The 22618-nt window shown below is 40.6% G+C and overlaps 1 protein-coding gene across 1 annotated transcript in view; it reads left to right on the forward strand.

Moving 5' to 3' along the window:
- CCDC7 (coiled-coil domain containing 7) overlaps positions 1-22618 on the forward strand; it is a 329716-nt gene that overhangs the window by 228492 nt on the left and 78606 nt on the right. The window contains exons 22-24 of the mRNA XM_037837696.1: positions 3027-3125; positions 18260-18370; positions 21931-22041. Of these exons, the coding sequence (XP_037693624.1) occupies positions 3027-3125; positions 18260-18370; positions 21931-22041 (321 nt within the window). The remainder of the gene's footprint in view (positions 1-3026; positions 3126-18259; positions 18371-21930; positions 22042-22618) is intronic.

Raw genomic sequence — 22618 nt, forward strand, 5'->3', positions numbered from 1 at the left:
CTGCTTTTTCCATGCCCAGGAAATTAAGATCTGGATTGCATTGTGGACTGATTGACAGATCTTATGAAGAAATTTAATTATGCTTGATAGCCAGTGGGGAACCATAGGAACGAAACTAGAATTCTGAGTCTGGCTAACAATCTCATCATTTACTCCCCTCTTTCTCTCTTTGTATACCCTTTGAGCCACAAGCATGGCTCACAGGGCGGCTGTGACCTCTGCAAGCATGGTCCAAACAAGTTTTTAAGTAGCCGACAATGAATTATGGGTGAACCAAATCTGTTGGCAACTAACAGTACCCAACTGAGAAAGGAGAGTCTTGGATGTTTACTTCCTCTCATCCTCCCACCTTCCTCTCTTTCCTCAGGCCAAGTGGCTCCTGCCAGGGCACTTTCAGGTGGCAGTCTGTGGTGGTGCTCCCTATGAGGTGCCACTCTATTCCATCCTTCACTGTGGAGGGAACTATCCTGTCTGTCCAGTCTTTTCGGATTACTTGTTAAAGCAATCCCAAAGGCCCTACATTTTTTCCATTAAAGGCACAGGTCTCAAAAACTTGCTGAATTCTAGTCTGTCTTATGTCTCAGGGAACTGCTTAGAGGTACAAATAGATGTTGGATGCAACTTAACTTTCAGGTTCTCTGACAACTTTTGGTCCCCTAACCGGACGATGATAAGCAATAGTGAGAAGTTGTTTCTCTAGGTTTTTTAGAGTCTCTCTGAACTCTAATTTGACGCTTGGGGCAAGCTCAGCTACTGAATAGGGGTCATAATGAGAAGGACCAGTGGTTTCATTCAGAACCGAAGATCCTATGTGACAATCCACCTGTTATCTCCAAGAGCCCCCTTGGTGTCCTGTAGCATTTCTGAACCCATTGACATGACAATTGAATTGCTAGAGCTCCCCCACCACCACCACCATCACCACCACAGAGTGCTCCACAAGCCATTAGCAGTTCCCCAGATGCCCTGGGGGGTCTTTATGCTTTTCGTTTTTCCAGAAAGGCATTGTACTTAATTGACCATCTTGTCAGGGAGAGAAAGAACTGCCTGGGTTCAAGTTGGTCATTTAAGACAATAAACCAAATTGAAAGTAACAATCAATCTTTATTCATTAACTGTGATAGTATATGCAAGAGGCTAAATCAGAAAGGTCACTAGCTCCCCCAGTTTCCCATTTTTTCCCCATGGAAGGGAACAGGGCTGAGTCAAAGGTATCCACACCGAGGAAAACAAGAACAAAAGACTCCTGCCTTTTTAGGGACCTGGGGACCTGGAGGAGGGAGAAAGAGGAGGGCTAGAAGTGCAAAAATATTGAATATGAAGTTAATGTGGAGAAAGGTGGTTTCAGGTCCCCTGAGAAGATCCTTGCACAAGCACCAGAACACTGTCTCAGCTGAGGCCCTTCCCCCCGCATAGGGCAACTTCCGAATGGAGGTGCCTGGGTTGGCCATGCACCCACCCATAAGAACACTGCTGGTGGAGCTGGAGAAAGTGGTTGGGTAAGTCTTCATTCCACTCACTCCAGAGACTGCAGTCACTGAGGCGCACCAAGTCTGGTGTGGGGAGGGCAGATCTTTGGTGAGAGCTGCCAGGTACAGCCTTTCTAATTGCCTATGGTTGGTCCTGAAAGATCGGAGGATTTTGTTCTGGAGGTGGACTTCTCAGAATATACATATACACACACATACAAACACACATGCACATACAGCTACAAGTAGACATACACATAACACATATGTATAGACATATGCATAAATATGCACATGCACATATTCATAAATATTTACCTACATACACACACGTGTACATATACATGTACAAGGGCATAGACATAGTTTAGAAATCATGAGTTCTCATGGTTACCTTCAATTCCAGTCCGAAGGCTTGATACTGCCTTCCTCCACTTCGTATGAGTATGCCCTTTCTTCCACAGTGTGACTTCCTGACCCATTTACTCATTGGCTCAATCCTGTAAACCTTCTAAATCATTTCAGAATTGCTTAGCTCATACTGTTACAAAACAAACCTACTAAAAAGATTTTGTGATTTGTTTACAGTTCTCCCCAACATTCCACTATTGCCTAAGAATGAGGGTATATCCCAATTATTTTATTCCAGAGTTACTTGTATTTTTCTTCCTCTTAGGAGGTTAATGTTCTAGTATACTTCAGTTTTAGTTAACCCCTTTGATTTAATCTTATGTTCAGAATATGTGGAACATTATTCTGCTTCAAAAAGTCAAAAAAAAAAAATGCCAAAAGGTATACATAAAGAAGTATTGTTCCTTCCTGTATAACTTCCCTTTGTATTCCCATCTCTGTTGTAGGTAACCAACTTTTTTGTTTGCTGGTTTCCCTTTCCTGTGTTTCATTTTGTAAAACTGAGTATTTCTCTATTTCTTCCTTTCTATTTTTTAAATCCTTTCTCCTTTCAAATCCAAAAGTAGAATACTTGATATCCTAGACCCATTTTTCCCATTTTCTTTCACTGAACATTATCCTTATAAATGCCTCCATGTCTGTTTAGAGGTCTTTTTCATTCCCTTTACAGCTGCATTTATAGCTGTTTTTACCACATATATGCCATAGATAATTTATAATATACTCCTTAGTTTATTCACCTGATCTCTTACGTGTGAACATTTAGGTAATTTTGAATATTTTGCAATGACAAATAATGCTATCATGAGAAATCTTGTGCATATGTATTTTCAATGTTTGGTTTAGAAAAATGCGTATGATCATAAAGTATAAATAATCTGAGAAAACTGGAGACCAATATAAACTATATTTCATGCCAAGCAATATTTATGAGATAATGAGACAGCTTTGATACATACATACTAAAAGTCTTTTCCCAATAATCGTATCAGATGTATCATGATGGTAATTTATTTATAGCTTCACAAAAATAAGAGAAAGTCCTGTTGAACACTTTCCATAAATTGGAAATATAGAGATTTCACAAAAGATCTGTTTATGTATTTAGTAAACTAAGTACATCTCTTTATGTATCCTGGAGTGAAGAACCTGATGAAAAGCTTATGCTCGAGAACCAAGATTCTGTGTCCGAAATCCAAAAGCAAATAAGAAAACAAAAAACATCCAGAGGGGAAAGGCTCAAGAGTAAGTATAATAATTGTATATTTCTTTAAACTAATTTGAATTAAACTCATCAAGAGATGATTTTCTTTGGTTCATGAGTATGTGCTTAAGCATATATTTTTTTAGACATTTTACACTTTGAACTATAGTGTAAATACTCAATGGTAACCATAGAATGAAAGCTAAAACATTGCTATTTTTAGTTGGGATTTCTTTTTGTAAGACTACTTCACAGACATGAGTCTAGTGTACAGTATCCACCAAGACCCAGTGTTGTGTCTTAAAATGTGTGCTCTTTAAGCTGACTCTAGGTGCTGACAGATTCAAAATACTAATGAGTGCTTCTGACCTGTGGTGGTATTCTTCTGCCATAAGCTCCAGTTGACAAACTGAGGGTGTGCTGAGTTGTGTAACCCAAATGGCAAAGGTGGATCAGTGGGGCCAAGGGGGAGGGTGGTTTGGGTGGGTCTTGTAGGGCCTCCAGGGCTTCCTCTTGTTGGGGACCCACTCAAGGGTTGCATTCTTTCTTGTTACCTGATAGATGGCTGCCATCAATATAGCCACATGGGGAATGTGAGAGCACCTGTAGCCAAAGTTCCACTAATAGCTGGGACAACTTTTTATTTTGGGGGCTAGGAGTGTTAAAATCTTGATAATCTCTTCTGGAATTAGATGAAGTACACACTTTAAGAACTTGTCCAGTAATTTCTTTGTGCACTAGGTCCTGGTACGTTGTCTTTATTATGGTCCAGCATATTGGTCATATGTCCATGCACAAGGTTTTCAGCAAGGTGTCCAGCTTTTGTTGCATGGTGCCCTTGTTTGGGCTTTCCAGGAGATTGCCATCCATAAAATGGAAGGCTAATTCTCCCTCCAAGAATGGGACTTTTCACAGGTCGAGACCTACCCACTGATAATGGACAGCCATTGAATTTAGATAGCTTTTTGGAAGGGCATTAAAGATGGTTCACAATCCTTTCCATAAAAAACCAAACTGATCATGATCATCTGGATGGAGAGGGATGCTGAATAGGGCATTTGTGATGTCAATTGCTAGATACCAAGTTCCCTCAATTGGTCAATAGCCTTTGTGACCATCACTGTATCAGGTACTGTGGTGCCAAAGAAGGTACTAGAGTGTTGAGCTGCCTACAAATAATGGTTAGTCTGCTGTCACATAAGACCTTGTGCACAGGCAAGATGGGTCTATTGAAGGAAAGAGTCTCAAGATAAACTATGGTGTTCCAGTTTGCTGATGCTGCCATTATGCAAAATACAAGAAACTGATTGGCTTTAATAAAGGGGTTTTACTTTGTTCCAAATTTATAATCCTAAGACCATAAAAGTGTCCAAACTAAGGCATCAACAAGAGGATACCTTCACTGAAGGGAGGCTGATGGCATCCAGAACACCTCTGTCAGCTGGGAAGGCATGTAGCTGGCACCTGCTCTTCCTTTGCTACCAGGTTGCATTTCAAACTGGCATTCTCTAAAATGTCTCTGGGACTCTCTTAGTTTCTTCAGCTCCTGTGCATCTAAGCATGGGGGTCCACTTTTAGCTTCTCCGGAGCAAACTCTGGGCTAGCATCTCCAAACATCTCGAAGTGTCAGTGTCAGCATCAGTTCTTAGCTTCTCTCCAAAATATCTCTCTCAGCTGCTCTGAGCTCCTTCTGTTTGTGAGCTCTTTTATAGGATGCCAGTGACCCAACCTGAATGGGTGGGGTCCATATCTCCATGGTAGTAATTTAATCAAACATTTTGCCCGCGGTTGATTGAGTCACATCTCCATGGAAATGCTCAATCAAAAGATCCCAACCTAATCAACACTAATACATCTGCCCCCACAAGATTGTATTAAAGAATATGGCTTTTTGGGGGACATAATATATCTAAACTGGCGCATATGGTTTCCTTCAGCTCAGATGTTAATAGGTTGTTTCTTTTTTCTCTTCAGGATGTTGATAATGTTTTTTGAAAACAACAGATTTAGGCTCTGGTTGTCTGGTAGGTTCATGGTCTTCCACATGAAATGGGTCTAACTGCAGTAATTCCTTTCATAGCTTGGTCATGAAGACAAGCTTGTTTTCACACAGACAACACATCCATACTTGTAATATATGCTATAGAGGAGGTTATAACAATGGAGGTGTTTTCAGAGCACCAAGGGACCCACTCACAGTCAGAGCTGGGCAAGTGCGGTCGCCTCAGACCCCAAACAAGAGACCATTTCGCTTGTTTGCTGGTGCTAGGGTTTGTGGGGATGACAGTCACCTGTGTACTCATATCTTGAAGGCCAAAATATGCAATTACCCCCCACTTCTCATCGAACTGTGCCCAAGGCGTATGACTGCTTGTGTCCCATTGGGACAGAAGTCTCTCAGCCTAACCATTAATCTTTTTTACTCCAGGTTAATTGTTGATGATGTTCTCTAATTCATGTCCAGTTGCCTCAGGATGGGTAGCAGTAGCAAAAATTGAATTAGTCCTAGGGCCCATCATGCATTACATCATTGGACCACCTCAGTGTGCCCCCAGGGTCTGGCAGCTGGCCTTGAATTCTTCACTGAGGAGCCCATCAGTTACTTCCTTTGACACCTGATATTGAGTAACCGGATCCAGAGATACTTTGGGTAGACCCTTACTGGGATGGTTGAAAGGAGGGCATGTGATCACCATTTTTACAACTCTCAAGTGGTGATCATTTACTATGTTGCATTTTTTCATGCTTGGGATTTTGTCGATAGATCTGGATTTTCCTGCTGTGATGAGGATATTAATTGAGTTTGGTAACATGCTAGAGGGACTCCAAAGAACCGAGAAATCTGTTATTATTAAAAGTTCTCATCAGGTATTCTTCTCATTCTCTTTGTAGACCCAAGAAACCACCAGGCTGGCTCAGAGGATGCTATACCTACTCAAAACAAGGGTGGTCCAAACATGTATTTAATGGATAGGAAACTCATAATGGGTCACCAAGTCTGTTGGAGATCAACTAGTGCCAGGCTGAAGAAGGAAAGGTCCTGGGTGTTCTCTTCCTCTCATCCATGCCTTTCCATCCCCCTCCTTAGGCACAGTTACCTTGTCAGGCTGTCTCAAGGAAGGAGTTTGCAATGATGTGCCTCACTAAGTGCCATTCTCCCTCACTAGGTCTAGCAAGATTACCTCCTTCATTGTGCAGGTAAACTCTTCATGTGTCTAATGTCTCTCTGGGTAACAGGGCGAGTTATCCTGAAGGGCTGTAATTCTTTTACATTAAAGGCATGAGTCTCAATAACTCATATAGCAGGGTGTTCATCTGTACCGGGGAACTGCTCAGAGCTACAATAGTCATAGCGTGCAAAGTGTCTCCTGTGCCTTTGATCCCAGTCCTGGGAGACTGTAAACAGTAGCTAGAAATTGCCCCAAGTTCCTTAGAGCCCCACTGTTAGTTCCCTAATTTGAACTTTGGGGTAATCTTTGCCATAAAGTTGAATACTAAAGAGAAGGACCCATACCCTCCTCCCAGAACCAAGAATCTCATGTAAACAGTCCACTGTCATTCTCCATGAGAGCCATTTGTTGAGTGGTGTTACTTTTTTGATCCAGTGGCATGTGCGTTCAGTGAGACCCTCAGACTCTTGCAGATGATCTGTTAATTTAGAGTCTGGGATTCCTCTAGCTCCTCTGAAACGTGCCCCATTGGATTTTCAGGATTTGGCTTTTTCAGGAAGGCATTGTGCTTAATTTTTCACAGCATACACTATGTTAATTTGTCAGAGAGGGTTACTAGGTGTCCAGGTATCAATTAAGAAAACAAGTCAAGTTGAAAGTAGAAATTAAGCCTTCATATTCAGTTACTGTGATGGTATAAGCTAGAGGCTAAACTGGAGAGGTTGCTGTCTTCCCAATATTCCGTAATTCCCTACAGAATGACATCAGACGAGGGTCAAATAGGTCAATGCAGATTGGTGGGGAGATCAGCTCATTCCTGAGGGAACCCTCAAATAAAGGGCTTCTGTGTTGGGACTTGAGAATCTGAGTTTAAAAAAGAGAGGGAGGCCTAGTTGTGAAAAAGTAGTGAATACTGAGTCACGGTGGAGGAAATTGTTGTCCTAGATTCCTAGGGCTGCTATAACAGAGTAGCACAAACTAGGTAGCTTAAAACAACAGAAGTTTATTGTCTCACAGTTTCAGAAGCCAGAAATCTAAAATCAAGTTGTTGTCAGCGCCATCACTCTCATGAACTAGAAGGAGAGATTCTTTTCTTGCTTCTTCTAGCTTAGGGTATATGCCGGCAATCCTTGGAGTTCCTTGTCTTATAGAAGCATCACTCCAGTGTCTGCCTCAGCCTTCACATGGCCTTCTTCTCTGTGTCTCTCCCCTTCTTCTCATAAGGAATCCAGTTATATTGGCTAGAGGCCAGCCTAATTATGACCTTTTCTTAACTTGACTAGTTGCAAAGGCCCTATTTCCCATTTAGGTCACATTTACAGGATCTGTGTTAGAACCTTGACATATTTTTTTGGATACACAATTCAACCTGTAGCAATTGTATTCTAGAATGCACTGTCAGGCAACCTCAGCAGAGATACCTGAACACTGTCTCAGCTGAGGTCTCCACAACCCACATAGGGAGTCCTCTGAAGAGTGGTGCCTGGTACAGTAAAGCTGTGCTTGTGTGTGTGTGTGTGCATATGTGTGTGTGTGTCTAAGCCCTTGACTCGAACTTCCTCCAGAGTCTGTAATACACTGGCTTGCATCAAGTCTGGTAAGCAGCAGGCAGCTTCTCCCGATACGGACTGCCATGTAAAGCCTTTGTAATTGCCTGTGGCTGGGCCTGAAAGATCACATGCAGCATTTTGCTTAAAAGAGACACCTCATTTTAAACACGTTACATATATATACATATATTCATGAACATCTCTATCAACAGGCTTATACGTGTGCACATATTCATGTGTGAAAGAAGGGAGCCGACTCTGTCTCTCTGTTCCTGCAGGAAGTTCTTTATTGGCTTTTTAGCACAGGATTATATAGCATAAAAGCATTCTTTGGGTTATGTAATTGTTTTCCCATTTCCCAGGCAACCACATTTGTTCTAAAATCAGAAGACTAGCATGCTTACAATCTTTGGGTGCAAGCTTGAGGACAATAGTAATCTCAGGGAAGGATCTCTTCTGAACCAGGTGGGAAAGCAGGGGCATGGAAGGAGCCCAGCATCATTCTCTAACTTAATTGCCTGCTGTCAGGTGCACAATGCCTCATGCCTGCCTTCAGGCACACAATAATTTGGCCTTCTCCCAACCTGGTGCCTGCCTTCAGGCACACAATGCTTAGGCGGCCTCCCTGACTAACTTGCCAAGCCAGGGAACCTTCCATGCCTCCACATCTCCCCCCTTTTGATTATGATTACAATTTTGTGGAATAACATAAAGCTCATTCATAGGGATATCATGGGGGTTCCGGGAACAGGCGTGACGTCTTCTTAGGCTGGTCCACCTGCACCGGAGTTCTAAAAGGAAAACACAAGATATAGCACTAAGTAAGATCCATTTAGCTATAGAGGGTAGAGAAAATATGTGACCCCAGGAACTTGGGTCTAGTCATTGCAAATGATTTTGTAGAGTATTAATAGCATTGGTTCTCTCTTCATTGATTTGGGTGGCATGGAGCATTTCTAAAATTTGTGTTTTTAGATTATTCACATCACTAGTTAAATTATCATGAAATGCTCCCCACAATTGTTTTTTGGCATCATTCCAAGTGTGGCATGTATGATCCCATTGCAAACGGGTTACGCAGATGGACGTCATCTGCCAATCACATCTTAAGGTAAGGTGCCGGGCAAGGACATCTTGCCGTTCACCTACAAATTCAACTGCAGCCTCTAGAGCTTGAAGTTGGCTTAGGATTTTCTGATCAATGCTTTGTTGAGTAATAAATTGTTGACCAACATTCTCAATAGCAGAATTTACAAAGTGAGCTGTTTGCACAGTTTGGATGATAGCTACTATAGACGCAGTAGCAGAGGCTAAAATTACAACAGCAGATATAAGAAATGCAATTAGAGTAAATATGAAATGGGGGACATGAATTTTTTCCAAAGCCTGTTCAAGAACAGCAAGAGAGGAGGAAGATTGCCATTCTCGAGTTAGATTCACTGGTAGAAATATTTCAGTTTGTTTGTTTAAGACTAATATACTTGTTATATTCCTCTCAGTTATGTTAGTGTTTGAAATACAAGTAGTACAATATGAGTTGTTTGAGAAGGTAATGTAGTAATGATCAGAATAGGTAATATTAAGAGAATCACTGATTAGGAATATGTAAGATGTGTAGTGCAGACTAGGACATCAAGAATACAGTTATGAGTGAAAGTAATATTTGTATGCTTAGAAGAGTTATAATTACCATGCCAGATGGATACTTTGTGGAAGACATGTCCTAACCACCACACGGTACTCTGCGGCGGCCAGGGATCGAGTTGAGGGGCAGGAAGGCTTAATGAGCCATTGGTCCAAATGATAGGTTCAGAGGAGTTTGCCACAAGGACAGAGTGATTTCTGACCCAATGAACTAATTGTGTGTGGTTGCCAGACATGAGACTTCCGACGGGGCTCCAATCAATAATAGAGTGGTTATGAATGAAAAGGACATGGGGATTTTTGACACTGCATGCTTCCCAATCGAGGGATGCACCCGTGGGTTTACATTTGTTGCATCTAGATGCTCAAGGGGGATCTGGAGCTGGCACGGAAACATTATTCCGGGTAGTTACGTTTCTATAAGTGAGGCTCCCTGTGGATATGAAAGTGAGTGTCTGGGAGGAATTATGTAGCCAGACACGGTTATGGGATTTGAGGCAATATCCACTGGTTAAAGAAACACAAAGGGGAAGATGAGAGGAGGCGAAAGATAAACTATTGTTAGCTAAGGTCCATTGACTGCCATTAATCAGAAGACCGCTAGGTGGCACATGCACTCCACCTAGCCAAGTGGTAACATTGTGGAAAACAGGGAAAGGCGAGTCCGCCCAAGTTACTGGGCAGAACAGAGGGGGGTCTAAAATGTGCGCCCAATATAGGTGGGCAGAGACACATGGGGATAGAAAGGAGAACAAGGAAAGGAAGATTAAGGTTACCGCACTCTGGCAATGGATAGTAGAAACCATTGCCAGAAACAGTGTTTCTGGTGTTACAGGGGTGCCGGTTTTTTGCAGCACTGCTTCAGCCTTTTGAGTAGTTTTCTTTAGGACTCCTCACATCATCAACGGGGCCTGCCGAGGTAGAAACACAAGCATATCCCTGTTCCCAGGGGGGTTAAAACAAAACCTTCAGACAAAGCTTTCAATAGCCCTTTAGTAAACGGACTTGCGGCACCATTCACACAAATGCTTTTTTTTGAGTTTTTTGTAAGTCTGACAAGTTAATGGCTCAAACACTCTTTGATTTTGCTCGTTAAGCATACCAGGACAAACAAGATCACCAGCCAATGCCGCCTCACACAAACAGTGTTGTAAAACTGGTGCGGAACCTCCAGGGAGAGGAGGTGGCAGCGGTGGTAAAGGAGGAGGAGGAGAGGGCCAGGTTTTGGTTGTTTGTCTGCCACCTTTATCAGCTGTTGGAAGGGGAACCGAGAGCTCAGGAGGTGGAAGGCACTCATCAGAGACAGCTGTGGTCTTCCTTTTAGGTACCTCAGTTTCAGAAAGCTCAGTTCCAGCAATATGAAGAGGGGTCAGGGCAGTGCGAACAAGAGCCCATGTAGTAAATGTCTTAGAGGAAATTTTTTGTCCTTGCTCAAAATCACGTTTTAAATTCCTTCCAATTCGTTCCCAGACATCTAGATCTAATGTGCCCTTATCAGGAAACCAAGGGTTATGCTGAACAACGTCATGTAACAAAGAATGCAAAGTGTCCTCAGAGACAGAAGCTCCGCTAGCCTGCAGCAGCTGTTGTAGGGTTAACACATACCAGCACTGGGGAACAGTAAGAGACTGACCCATATCATTAAGTGGCTGAAACTACTGAACCACCGCAAAATAAAATCGCTTGTACTTAACTGCGCAGCTTCCAAATGTCGTGGTCAGGACTGGATTTCCTCACACAGGGCACCAATTGTGAAAGAAGGGAGCCAACTCCATCTCTCTGTTCCTGCAAGAAGTTCTTTATTGGATTTTTAGCACAGGATTATATAGCCTAAGCATTCTTTGGGATACGTAATTGTTTTCCCATTTCCCCAGGCAACCACGTTTGTTCTAAAATCACAAGACTAGCATGTTTACAATCTTTGGGTACAAGCTTGAGGACAATAGTAATCTCAGGGAAGGATCTCTTCTGAACCAGGTGGGAAAGCAGGGGCACGGAAGGAGCCCAGCATCATTCTCTGACTTAATTGCCTGCCATCAGGTGCACAACGCCTCGGTGCCTGCCTTCAGGCACACAGTGCTTTGGCCTTCTCCCAACCTGGTGCCTGCCTTCAGGCACACAATGCTTAGGAGGCAGCCTCCTTGACTAACTTGCCAAGCCAGGGAACCTTCCCTGCCTCCACGTTCATGTATATGCACACGTGTGGAATGCATTATATATAATGCTTCTAAAATCATTTCAGACTTGCTTAAAACATACCACTACAAAATAGACCTACTAGAAAGATTTGAAGATTTGTTTATATCCACTCTCAGACCTCAATCCTAAGATTGACTGTGTGTGGCAGTTACTTTATTCATGAGTTACTTGGATTAGTGCATTTTTCTTTCTTTCAGGAGGTTAATACTTTAATTTACCTTCAGTTTAGTTTACCCTTTTTGATTTAATTTTATATTTGTTATATGTGGAACATTATTCTATTTCCCAAAGTAAAAAACATGCCAAAAGATATAAGTAAAGAAGTATTTTCCCTTCCTGTATACCTTTCCTTTTATTCCCACCTCAATGGTAGAGATCCAACTACATTGTTTTCTGGTTTTTTCTTTCCTGTGTTTCATTTTGCAAAAATAAATATTTCTGTATTTCTTGTTCTACTTGTTTTATCCTTTCTCCTTTTTCAAACCCCAAAGTTAGAATATTTGATATCCTCTACCCATTTTTTCCACTGGGCATTATTTTCATAATGCCTTCTTGTCTGTTTAAAGATCTTTTTCATTATTTTGGAGCTGCATTTACATCTGTTTATACAACATATGCACTATAGATGATACTATACCATAACATATTCCTTAGTTTATTCACCCAATCTCCAGTGCTTGAACCTTTAGGTTATTTTGAATAATTTGCGATTACAAATAATGTTGTAATGAGAGAACTTGTGCATATGTAGTTTCATTGTTTGATTTAGAAATGTGTAGGATCGTAATGTATAAATAATCTGAGAAAACTAGAGACCAATTTATACTATATTTCATACCTAACAATATTTATGAAATAATGAGACAGCTTGAGTAAATACCCACTGGAACTCTTCTCCTAACAATCATATCAGATTTACAACAATCATAACTTATTTATAACTATAAAAATGAGAGAAAATCCTGTTGAAAACTTTCTGTAACTTTGAAATCTAGAGATTTCACAGAAGATCTGTTTTTGCATTTACTGGACTAAGTGCATCTCTTTATGTAGCTCATGACGAAGAACTGGATGAGAATTTCATGCTTGAGAACCAAGATTCAGTGTCCAAAATCCAAATGCAAGCAAAAAAAACAAAAAACAAACAGAGAGGAAAGGATCAGGGATAAGTATAATAATTTTATATTACTTCCAATTATTTTGAATTAAACACACTGGAAGATTTTTTTTTGCTTTGGTTTATGATATGTACTTGAGAATATATTTTTTAGACATTTCACATCTCGAACTATAGAATGAATACCCCAGAAAACCAGAGAAGAAAAGTTAAAACGTTGCTACCTTTTAGTTGGGATGTCTTTTTTGTAAGATTACTACATGGCCATAGGTCTAATGCTCAGTATCCACCAAGACCTAATAATAGACCCATAGTTGCATCTTAAAAGATATGTTTCAGCTAACTCTGGGTGCTGACAGGTTCAAAATGCTTTATGAGTGTTTCTGACCTGTGGTGGTATTCTTATGCCATAAGTTCCTATTGACAAATTGAGGGATTGCTGAGATGTGTTACACAAATGGCAAGGGTGGATCAGTGGAGCCTGTGGTGTAGGGTGGGGAGGATGGCTATTGGAGGACCTCCAGGTTTTCCTGTTGTTGGGACCCCCTCAGCAGCCTCATTCTTTCTTGTTACCTGATAGATGGCTGCCATCAATATAGCCACATGGGGAATGTGAGAGCACCTGTAGTCAAAGTTCCACTAATAGCTGGGACAACTTTTTATTTTAGGGGCTGAGTGTTAAAATCTTGATAATCTCTTCTGGAATGAGATGAGGTGGATATCCTAAGAACTTGTCCAGTAATTTCACTGTGCACTAGATCCTGGTACCTTGTCTGTATTAAGGTCCAGCTGTGTTGTGCATGTATCCATGCACCAAGTTTTCACCAAGGCGTCCAGCTTTTGTTGAGTGGTGTCCTAGTCTGGGCTTCCTGGAGATTGCCATCCATTAAATGGAAGGCTAGTTCTCCCTCCAAAAAAGGGACATTTTCCAGGTCAAGACCTACCCATTGATAACTTTCAGCAATGAATTTTGATAACCTTGTAGAAGGACATTAAAGATGATTTACAACCCCTTCCACATGAAAGTGAACTGATCATGAACATCCGGATGGGGAGGGATGCTGAATAGGGCATTTGTTATGTCAATAACTGCATAACAGTTTCCCTCAATTAGTCAATAGCCTTTGTGACAGTCACAATGTCAGGTACTGCCAGTGCCAGGGTGGCACTGCCCTTTTGAGCTGCCCATAATTAATGGTGAGTTTCTAGACACACAAGGCCTTGTGTATAGGCAAGATGGGTCTGTTGAATGGGGAGAGTCTCAAAGTGAACTTTGGTTTCCTTTAGCACAGTGTTGAATATAGTTATTTCTCCCACAGGATGTTGATAATGGTATTGGGAGACAACAGTGTTAGGCTCTGGTTGTCTGGTAGTTTCATGGTTTTCCACATGAAATGGTCCTATCTGTAGTAATTCCTGTCACACCTTTGTCATGAAGAGAAGCTGGAAGGTGCATAGACAACACATTGATAACTGTAATATTTTCTATAAAGGACGCTGTAAAAATGGAGTGTTGTCAGTGCACAAAGGGACCCACTCACTGTCAGATATGGGTAAGGGCAGTGGCCTCAGACCCCAAACCAGAGAATGTTTCCCCCTTTTGCAGGTGCTAGGGTTTGGGGGTTCACACTCACCTGTATATAACTATCATGAAGGCTAAGATATGCGATTCTCCCCCACCTCATATTGCACTCTTGACAGTTCTGTAGGGTCTCTTGTGCCCCATTGGGAAAGAGGGCCCTCAGCTTAACCACTAGTCTTGTTGAGTTTTGAAGGCTGTGATGCCAGGTTAATTGTTGGTGGTGTTCTCTGATTCATGTCCAGTTACATTGTATGGGCTTTAGTAACTGTACTTGTATTAGTCATAGGGCCACCACCATGCACAACCTCACTGGGCCACCTGTTGTGCCCCAGGGTCTGGCAACTGATCTTGAATTCTTTGTTGGGGAGCCCATCAGTCTTCTCCTTTGAGACCCAACTTACATAACCAGACATAGAGATACTCCCGGAAAACCTTGGCTGGGATGATCTGAGGATGGACACCCAATTACCATTTTTGCACTGGTAGTATGTTACTATCTTGCCTTTTTATGCTTGGGAATTTTTCAGTAGATCTGGATTGTCCTTATCTTATCTGTATATTTAATTGAGTTTGGTAATATGCTAGAGGGACACTAAAGAACCTAGAAATCTGATATTATTAACAATCTCTTCATGTATTCTTCTCACTCCCACTTTGTAGTTCCAAGGAAACATGAGGCTGGCTTACAGGTCCCTATAGCTACTCAAAACAAGGGTGGTCCAAACATGTTTTTAATGGGTAGGAAACTCATCATGGGTCAGACAAATCTGTTGGAGATCAACTAGTGCCAGGCTGAAGAAGGAAAGGTCCTGGGTGTTCTCTTCCTCTCATCCATGCCTGTCCATCCCCCTCCTTAGGCACAGTTACCTTGTCAGGCTGTCTCAAGGAAGGAGTTTGCAATGATGTGCCTCACTAAATGCCATTCTCCCTCACTAGGTCTAGCAAGATTACCTCTTTCATTGTGCAGGTAAACTCATCATGTGTCTAATGTCTCTCTGGGTAACAGGGCGAGTTATCCTGAAGGGCTGTAATTCTTTTACATTAAAGGCATGAGTCTCAATAACTCATATAGCAGGGTGTTCATCTGTACCAGGGAACTGCTCAGAGCTACAATAGTCATAGCGTGCAAAGTGTCTCCTGTGCCTTTGATCCCAGTCCTGGGAGACTGTAAGCAGTAGCTAGAAATTGCTCCAAGTTCCTTAGAGCCCCACTGTTAGTTCCCTAATTTGAACTTTGGGGTAATCTTTGCCATAAAGTTGAATACTAAAGAGAAGGACCCATACCCTCCTCCCAGAACCAAGAATCTCATGTAAACAGTCCACTGTCATTCTCCATGAGAGCCGTTTGTTGAGTGGTATTACTTTTTTGATCCAGTGGCATGTGTGTTCAGTGAGACCCTCAGACTCTTGCAGATGGTTTGTTAACTTAGAGTCTGGGATTCCTCTAGCTCCTCTGAAACATGCCCCGTTGGATTTTCAGGATTTGGCTTTTTCAGGAAGGCATTGTGCTTAATTTTTCACAGCAATACACTGTGTTAATTTGTCAGAGAGGGTTACTAGGTAGGTGTCCAGGTATCAATTAAGAAAACAAGTCAAGTTGAAATTAAGCCTTCATATTCAGTTACTGTGATGGTATAAGCTAGAGACTAAACTGGAGAGGTTGCTGTCTTCCCAATATTATGTAATTCCCTACAGAATGACACCAGATGAGGTCAGATAGATCAATGCAGATTGGTGGGGAGATCAGCTCATTCCTGAGGGAACCCTCAAAGAAACAGCTTCTTTTGTTTTGGGACTTGGGAATCTGAGTTTTAAAAAGAGAGGTAGACCTAGTTGTGGAAAAATAGTGAATACTGAGTCATGGTGGAGGAAAGTGTTGTCCTAGACTCCTAGGGCTACTATAACAAAGTAACAAAACTAGGTGGCTTAAAACAACATAAGTTTATTGTCTCACAGTTCCAAAGCAAGAAGTGCAAAGTAAATGTGTTGTCAGTGCCATCACTCTCATAAACCAGAAGGAGAGATTGTTTTCTTGCTTCTTCTAGCTTAGGGTATATGCTGGCCATCCCTGGAGTTCCTTGTCTTATAGAAGCATCACTCCAGTGTCTGCCACAGCCTTCACTTGACCTTCTTCTCCCTGTGTCTCTCCCCTTCTTCTCATAAGGAATCCAGTTATATTGGTTAGAGGCCAGACTAATTATGACCTTTTCTTAACTTGACTATTTGCAAAGGCCCCATTTCCCCATTAGGTCACATTCACAGATATCTGTGTTAGGATTTCAATATTTCTTTTTTGAATACACAATTCAACCCATAACAATTGTATTCAAGAAAACCCCTATGAAGCAATCTTGGGAGAGATGCCTAAAAAATATCTCAACTGAGATCTCCACAACCCACATAGTAATCCCCTGAAGAGTGGTGCCTGGTATATTAAAGATGTGTGTGTGTGTGTGTGTGTGTGTGTGTGTGTGTGTGTGTGTGTGTGTGTGTGTCTAAGTCCTTGGCTACAACTGCCTCCAGTAACTGCAGTGCTGTGCATCAACTCTGGTAAGTGGTGGAGAGCTTTCCTGTATGTGGCCTGCATGTAAAGCCTCTGTAGTTTCCTACTGTTGGGACTGAAATATCACATGTAGCATTTTGCCTTAAAACAAATCCCTCATTGTATATGCAGGTACAGGTATATTACACATATACATATATTCATTCACATATATTTGTATGCATACATATGTGCACATATACATGCATATGCGCATACAGGGAAATAATTTAGAAAGTATGAGTTCTCACTTCAGCTTGTAACTGCCTTCCTTCATTTCCTTTGTGTATGTCCTTCCTTTTGCTTTGTGAATCCTGACCCTCATGAACGTCAATACATTTGTTCATCTGTTGAATTCTATAATGCTTCTATAATTTTACAGAATTTCTCAGTTAATACTGCGATAAAATTAACCTTCTTCAGGATTTGTTTGCACTCCCCTGCCCAACCACACTCATGTTCTTGACAAAGACCTAGGGTTGTACTTACTAAATAGTGTATTCACAGTTTACTAATATTGGTGCTTTTATTTACTTCACTGGGATCCTTTAAGTTAGTCTTCAGTTTTGGGTCTCCCTTGTTTTCCTTGCAGATTTAATTTTATTTCTCGAATAGGTTGAGCATTATCCTAATTTCAAAAGTAAATTATAAGTGAAGGGGAATAGTCAAAGAAGCATCATTACTTTTCATATCCATTCCCCTGTATTTGCCATTTTCTTGTCCCCTCCTTCTACATTGTTTTATGGCTTATCTTACCTGTGTTTCATTTTGTAAAAGTAAGTACTCTTTTACTTACTTATCTCTGTGTATTTTGTGAAAATTTTTCCTTCTTTCTTACTCTAAAGATAGCATACCAGATATCTACTTTTCAGCAATTTTTCCCCCGTCTAACATTATCTCCTGAAAATATACATCCAGTTCAATTTATTGGGATCTTTTGTATTCCTTTCACAGCTGTATATACAGTTTATGAACCACATTTTTTCGCATTCCTGATAGTATACCTTAGTTTATATTACATACCTTAATTTAGTCACCTAATCTCCTATGCTCAAACATTTAGATGATTTTGAATATTTTCCAATGACAAATAATGCTGTAATAAATAACCTCTTGTGCATATGCATTTTCATTATTATTTCAATGTAAAATATATTTACTACCTGGTAATCATGAAATAATGAGACAGCTTAAACACCATTAAACCTGTTTTCACAACCTTTACCTCAGATGTAGCATTATAATAATTTACTCACAACTTTATAAAAATGAGAGAATATGCTGCTGTGTACTTGTAGTTAATTTGTAACCTAGGGATGTCACAACAGATATATTTTCCTACTTGGTGGACTAAGTGCATCTCTTTATGTAGCTCATAACAAAGATGAAGATGAAAATCTTATGCTGGAGCACGAAGATTCGGTGTCAAAAACCGAAATGCAGCTGAAGAAACCAAGAACTCCCAGAGGAGAAAGACACAACAGTATGTATAATAATCATAGATATCTTTAAATTATATTAAATAATGCACCCAAAGGTCTTTTTTTGATTCATTAGTATGTACTTGAGCATATTATAAAAATTTATACTTAGAGCTGTAGTGTGAATACATTAACTAGATACCAAAGGTACAGTTTTGATACCTTTTAGTATGGATTTCTGTTTGTAAGACTATTTCATGGGCCAATAGTTTTCCCTTATAATTTGTGTCCTTTCACTATACGCTTGAATTTGCAAACTGAGTTGTTGCTGAGATCTGGAACTCAAATGGCAAATGTAGCTCAGTGGGGCACATGGGAAGGAGTGAACTTGGTGGCTTGTTGGAGGATGTGCTGGGTATCCTGTTCTTTGCGGCCCCAATAAAAGGTTGCATTCTTTCTGGTAACTTGATAGATGCATACCATCAAGATACCCATAAGGAATGTGAAAGCAACTGTGTAACCCCATCAAATGTTGGGCCTTGTTATTATTTGTTGGGGTAGAGAGGGCCAGAAGCTGGTAATAATTTCTTCTGAAATGAGTTATCATCCACCTTCTCAGATCATGCCCAGGAATTTCACTTGTGACTAGGTCATTGTATCTTGTTTGTATGAATGACCAGATATGTTGCCGCATGTGATAACGGTGCCCAGTCTTTGTTGGGTGGTGACCTGGTTTGGCCCCTCCAAGAGTATGTCATTCATATAGTGGAAGGCCAGTGCTCTCTCTGGAAATGCTATTTTTTCAGATAACAGTCACCCATTGATGACAGATAGGGGATTTGGGTAGCCTTGTAGAGGACACCAATTTTACCTAAAGGCAAACTGATCCTGATCATCTGGTTGGACAAGTATAAGGATACTGAATAGGGCATTTGTTATGACCATTGTTGCGTACTAAATTCTCTCAGCTAGGGCAATAGCTTTTGTGACTGTCACAATGTCAAATAATGCTGGTATAAGAAAGGCATTATGGCATTGAGCCACTAATAATCAATAGTGAATCTCCTGACATCAAAAGCCTTGTACGTAGGCCAGATGGGTCAACTGAATGGAGAAACTGTCTCTTAGAGAACTTTTGTTTCCTAAACTCAGAAATAAGTGCACTTATTTCTTTTCTCTCCCAGGAAGTTGATATTGGTTTTGAGAGACAACATCACTAGATGCCAGTAGTTGGGTAAATTCATAATGTTCTACATGCCCATTAATGTGATACCAGTTGCACTATTTCTTGTCAGGACATGGGAGTAAATGTGAGTTGGGGTGTACATAGACAATACATCAATATCAATAGTATATTTAGTAGCTGCAGCTACAACCATCTAGGTTTGTATGAGCACAATGAAACCATCCTTATTCATATCTGGGTAGGCTCCTGTTGGCAGTTTTTCCCTCTCATGCTAGTATTAGGATTTGTAGGGATCACAGTCATCTCTGCACTGGTATCATAAAGGCCCAAGAAATGCAGTTTCTCACATCTCGTTAAAATCTTACTTATAATATTTCCAGTCTCCTTTTCAAACAGAGGTACCTCAGTCTATACATGCTTAATTTTGAATGCTGAGAGGTCTGGGTAAAAATTGATGGTGCTCTATGATTCACCTCTAGGTTCACTGCGAGGAGAGGAAAGAATAGCACTTGTGTTGGTCATGGGAATTGTATCTTGGCCTCCCATCTGGCACCCCACAGCCTGTTACGTGGCTTTATTTTTATGAGTTTATTGTTGAGGAGGCTTTGTGAGCATGGACCTAACATGCTTTGAAGTGGCAGAGAACCCATTATGGGTGAGACAAAACTTTTGTACCCAGGTGAGGAAGTTTTGAGTTGGTCAAGGAAATCAAAGAGCCAAATTGGAAGTGACAAGTTTTATTTCAGGTGCTGACTCCCCCAGTGTTCCATTATTACCAAAGGAATGGTGCCAGGCAAAGGTTAGGTTTATCAGTGAAAACAGGTGAAGAGATCATTTCACTGCTGAAGGAATCAAAATGGCACTTGTCATTTTTGGACCCGGTGTTTGGGCGAGGTAGCAGGAGAGGGATTAGGAGTGGAACACTACAGAATTCTAAGTCAGAATAGACAAACATTTGTTGAAGGCTTTGATAAGGTGTTCTTGCCAGAGCACCTGAACAGTGTCTTAACCAAGAACCCAGTCCCCATGAAAAGGCCTTCTAATGGTGGCACCTGGGCCAGGAATGCCACTAGCACTAACAGCATAACTGGCCCAATAAGGGTGGGGGTGGGGGTGGCTATATCCTTGATTGCAGTTCCCTCCAGAGATGACATGCACTGGCTGAGCACCAAGTCTGGTGTTGGAAGGGCAGCTTTCCGCCATAAGGACTGCAAGTAAAGGCTTTATAATTGCCATAAAGAGCTCACATAGGATTTTTGTCTGAAACTAACCCCTTGTTAAGTACACATATACATACACAAATACAGATTCATATACTTACATACCTACATTCATATACATGTGTACCTATGCGTGCATATGCTCACGTGTAGGCATATGAATTCTCACTGACTCCTTCAGTTCTAGGGCAGCCCTTCAGGGCTTCTTCCTGCCTTCCTCTATTTCATATGTGTATGTTCTTTTTCATGCTATATGGCTCCTAACCCTCAACAGCATCAACTCAAATACAGACTTGCTCAATCCTATAATGCATCTAAAATTGTTTGAGAATTCCCTAGCTCACACACTTAAAAAAAAAACCTACAAAAAGATTTCATGATTTGTTTTCATTCTCCCAGCCCTACCTACTTGTTCCCTAGGATAAGGTTATATGCCAAATACTGCATTCATGAGTTCCTTGGATTCATGCTTTCTTTTTCCCTCTAACAGGTTCGTATTTTTAAGTTTCCTTACAGTTTTAGTTCCTCTTATTTTCTTTGTTGAAGTAGCAGTCCTTGCCATATCTCTTCTCTCCATTCTCTGGTTCTCCCCATACCCACCATAGTTACATTTTTTCTGGCTTATCTTTCCCATGTTTCATTTTGTGTTGGTTGGTACCTCTCCATTACTCACTACATATTTTTTTCCTCTTTCTTATATAAAAGGAAGCATATCCTCTTTCTAAGTCTGTTTTTCTTTTTCCATTTAACATTATATCCTGGAAGTCCCTCCATGTCAGTTAATAAGGATCTCTTACATTCCTTTACAGGTGTATGTTCAGCTGTTTGTACCACACGTATATACCACAGTTGATACAGTATATCATGATACACATGATATAGTATGCTGTAAGGAATAAACTTGTACATCTTCATTTTCATTGTTTGGTCTACAAAAGTGTATTAAACCAAAATATAAATAAACTAAGAAAATTAGGGACTAATAAAAACTTATTTGATTTCTAGAATATTTACGGAATAATGAGACAGCTGTAATACACAACAATTGACACTGTTCTAAAAATGCTCATGGCAAATCTAACAATATGGTAATTTATTGATAAATTGATAACAATGGGAAAAATGCTGGGGTATATGTATTATAAATTTAAAATCAAGAGATTTCACAGTATATCTGTTTTTCTATTTAGTGGACTAAATGCATCTCTTTATGTAGCTCTTGGTGATGTACCATATGACAATCTCATGGTTGAGCAAGAAGATTCAGTATCAAAAACCCAAATGAAAGAAAAGAAAAAAAGAACTTCCAGAAGGAAAAGACCCAACAGTAAGTAAAATAATTATAGATATCTTTAAATTATTTTAAATTAATATCATCAGAATATCTTTTCTTAGGTTCGTGAATATGTATTTGTTTTACATAAAATTTATACTTTGACCTAAGAAAACTAGAGAACAAAACACTGAAGCTTTGATACCTTTTAGTTAGGATTTCTGGTTATAAGACTATTTCATGGGTGTGGTTAATGCTCAGTATCCACCCAATAACCAGCCATTAATTATTTTCTCTAGGGTATGTTTCTTACAGACAAATCCAGCTACTAATGGTTTCTAATGCTCAGTGGCAGCCTCTGACTTGTAGTGGTATCCTTGTGCAGTAGCTCCAATGAGCAAACTGAGGGGTGCTGAGACCTGTAACTCAAATGGCAAATGTGGGTCAGTGGGCCCATGTAAAGTATGGCCTTGGTTGGGTCTTGTAGCGGGGACCCAGGGCATTCTGTTGTTTAGGGACCTTATCAAGTGTAAAATTCTTTCTGGTAACTCAATAGATGATTGCCAGGGATTGAATAGCCTACCATTCACTGGACATCTTTTGTAATTATTGGAGATAGAGGGCTCAAAGC

Source organism: Choloepus didactylus, chromosome 5 (genome assembly GCF_015220235.1).
Source record: "Choloepus didactylus isolate mChoDid1 chromosome 5, mChoDid1.pri, whole genome shotgun sequence".
Taxonomy (NCBI): Eukaryota; Metazoa; Chordata; class Mammalia; order Pilosa; family Megalonychidae; genus Choloepus; species Choloepus didactylus.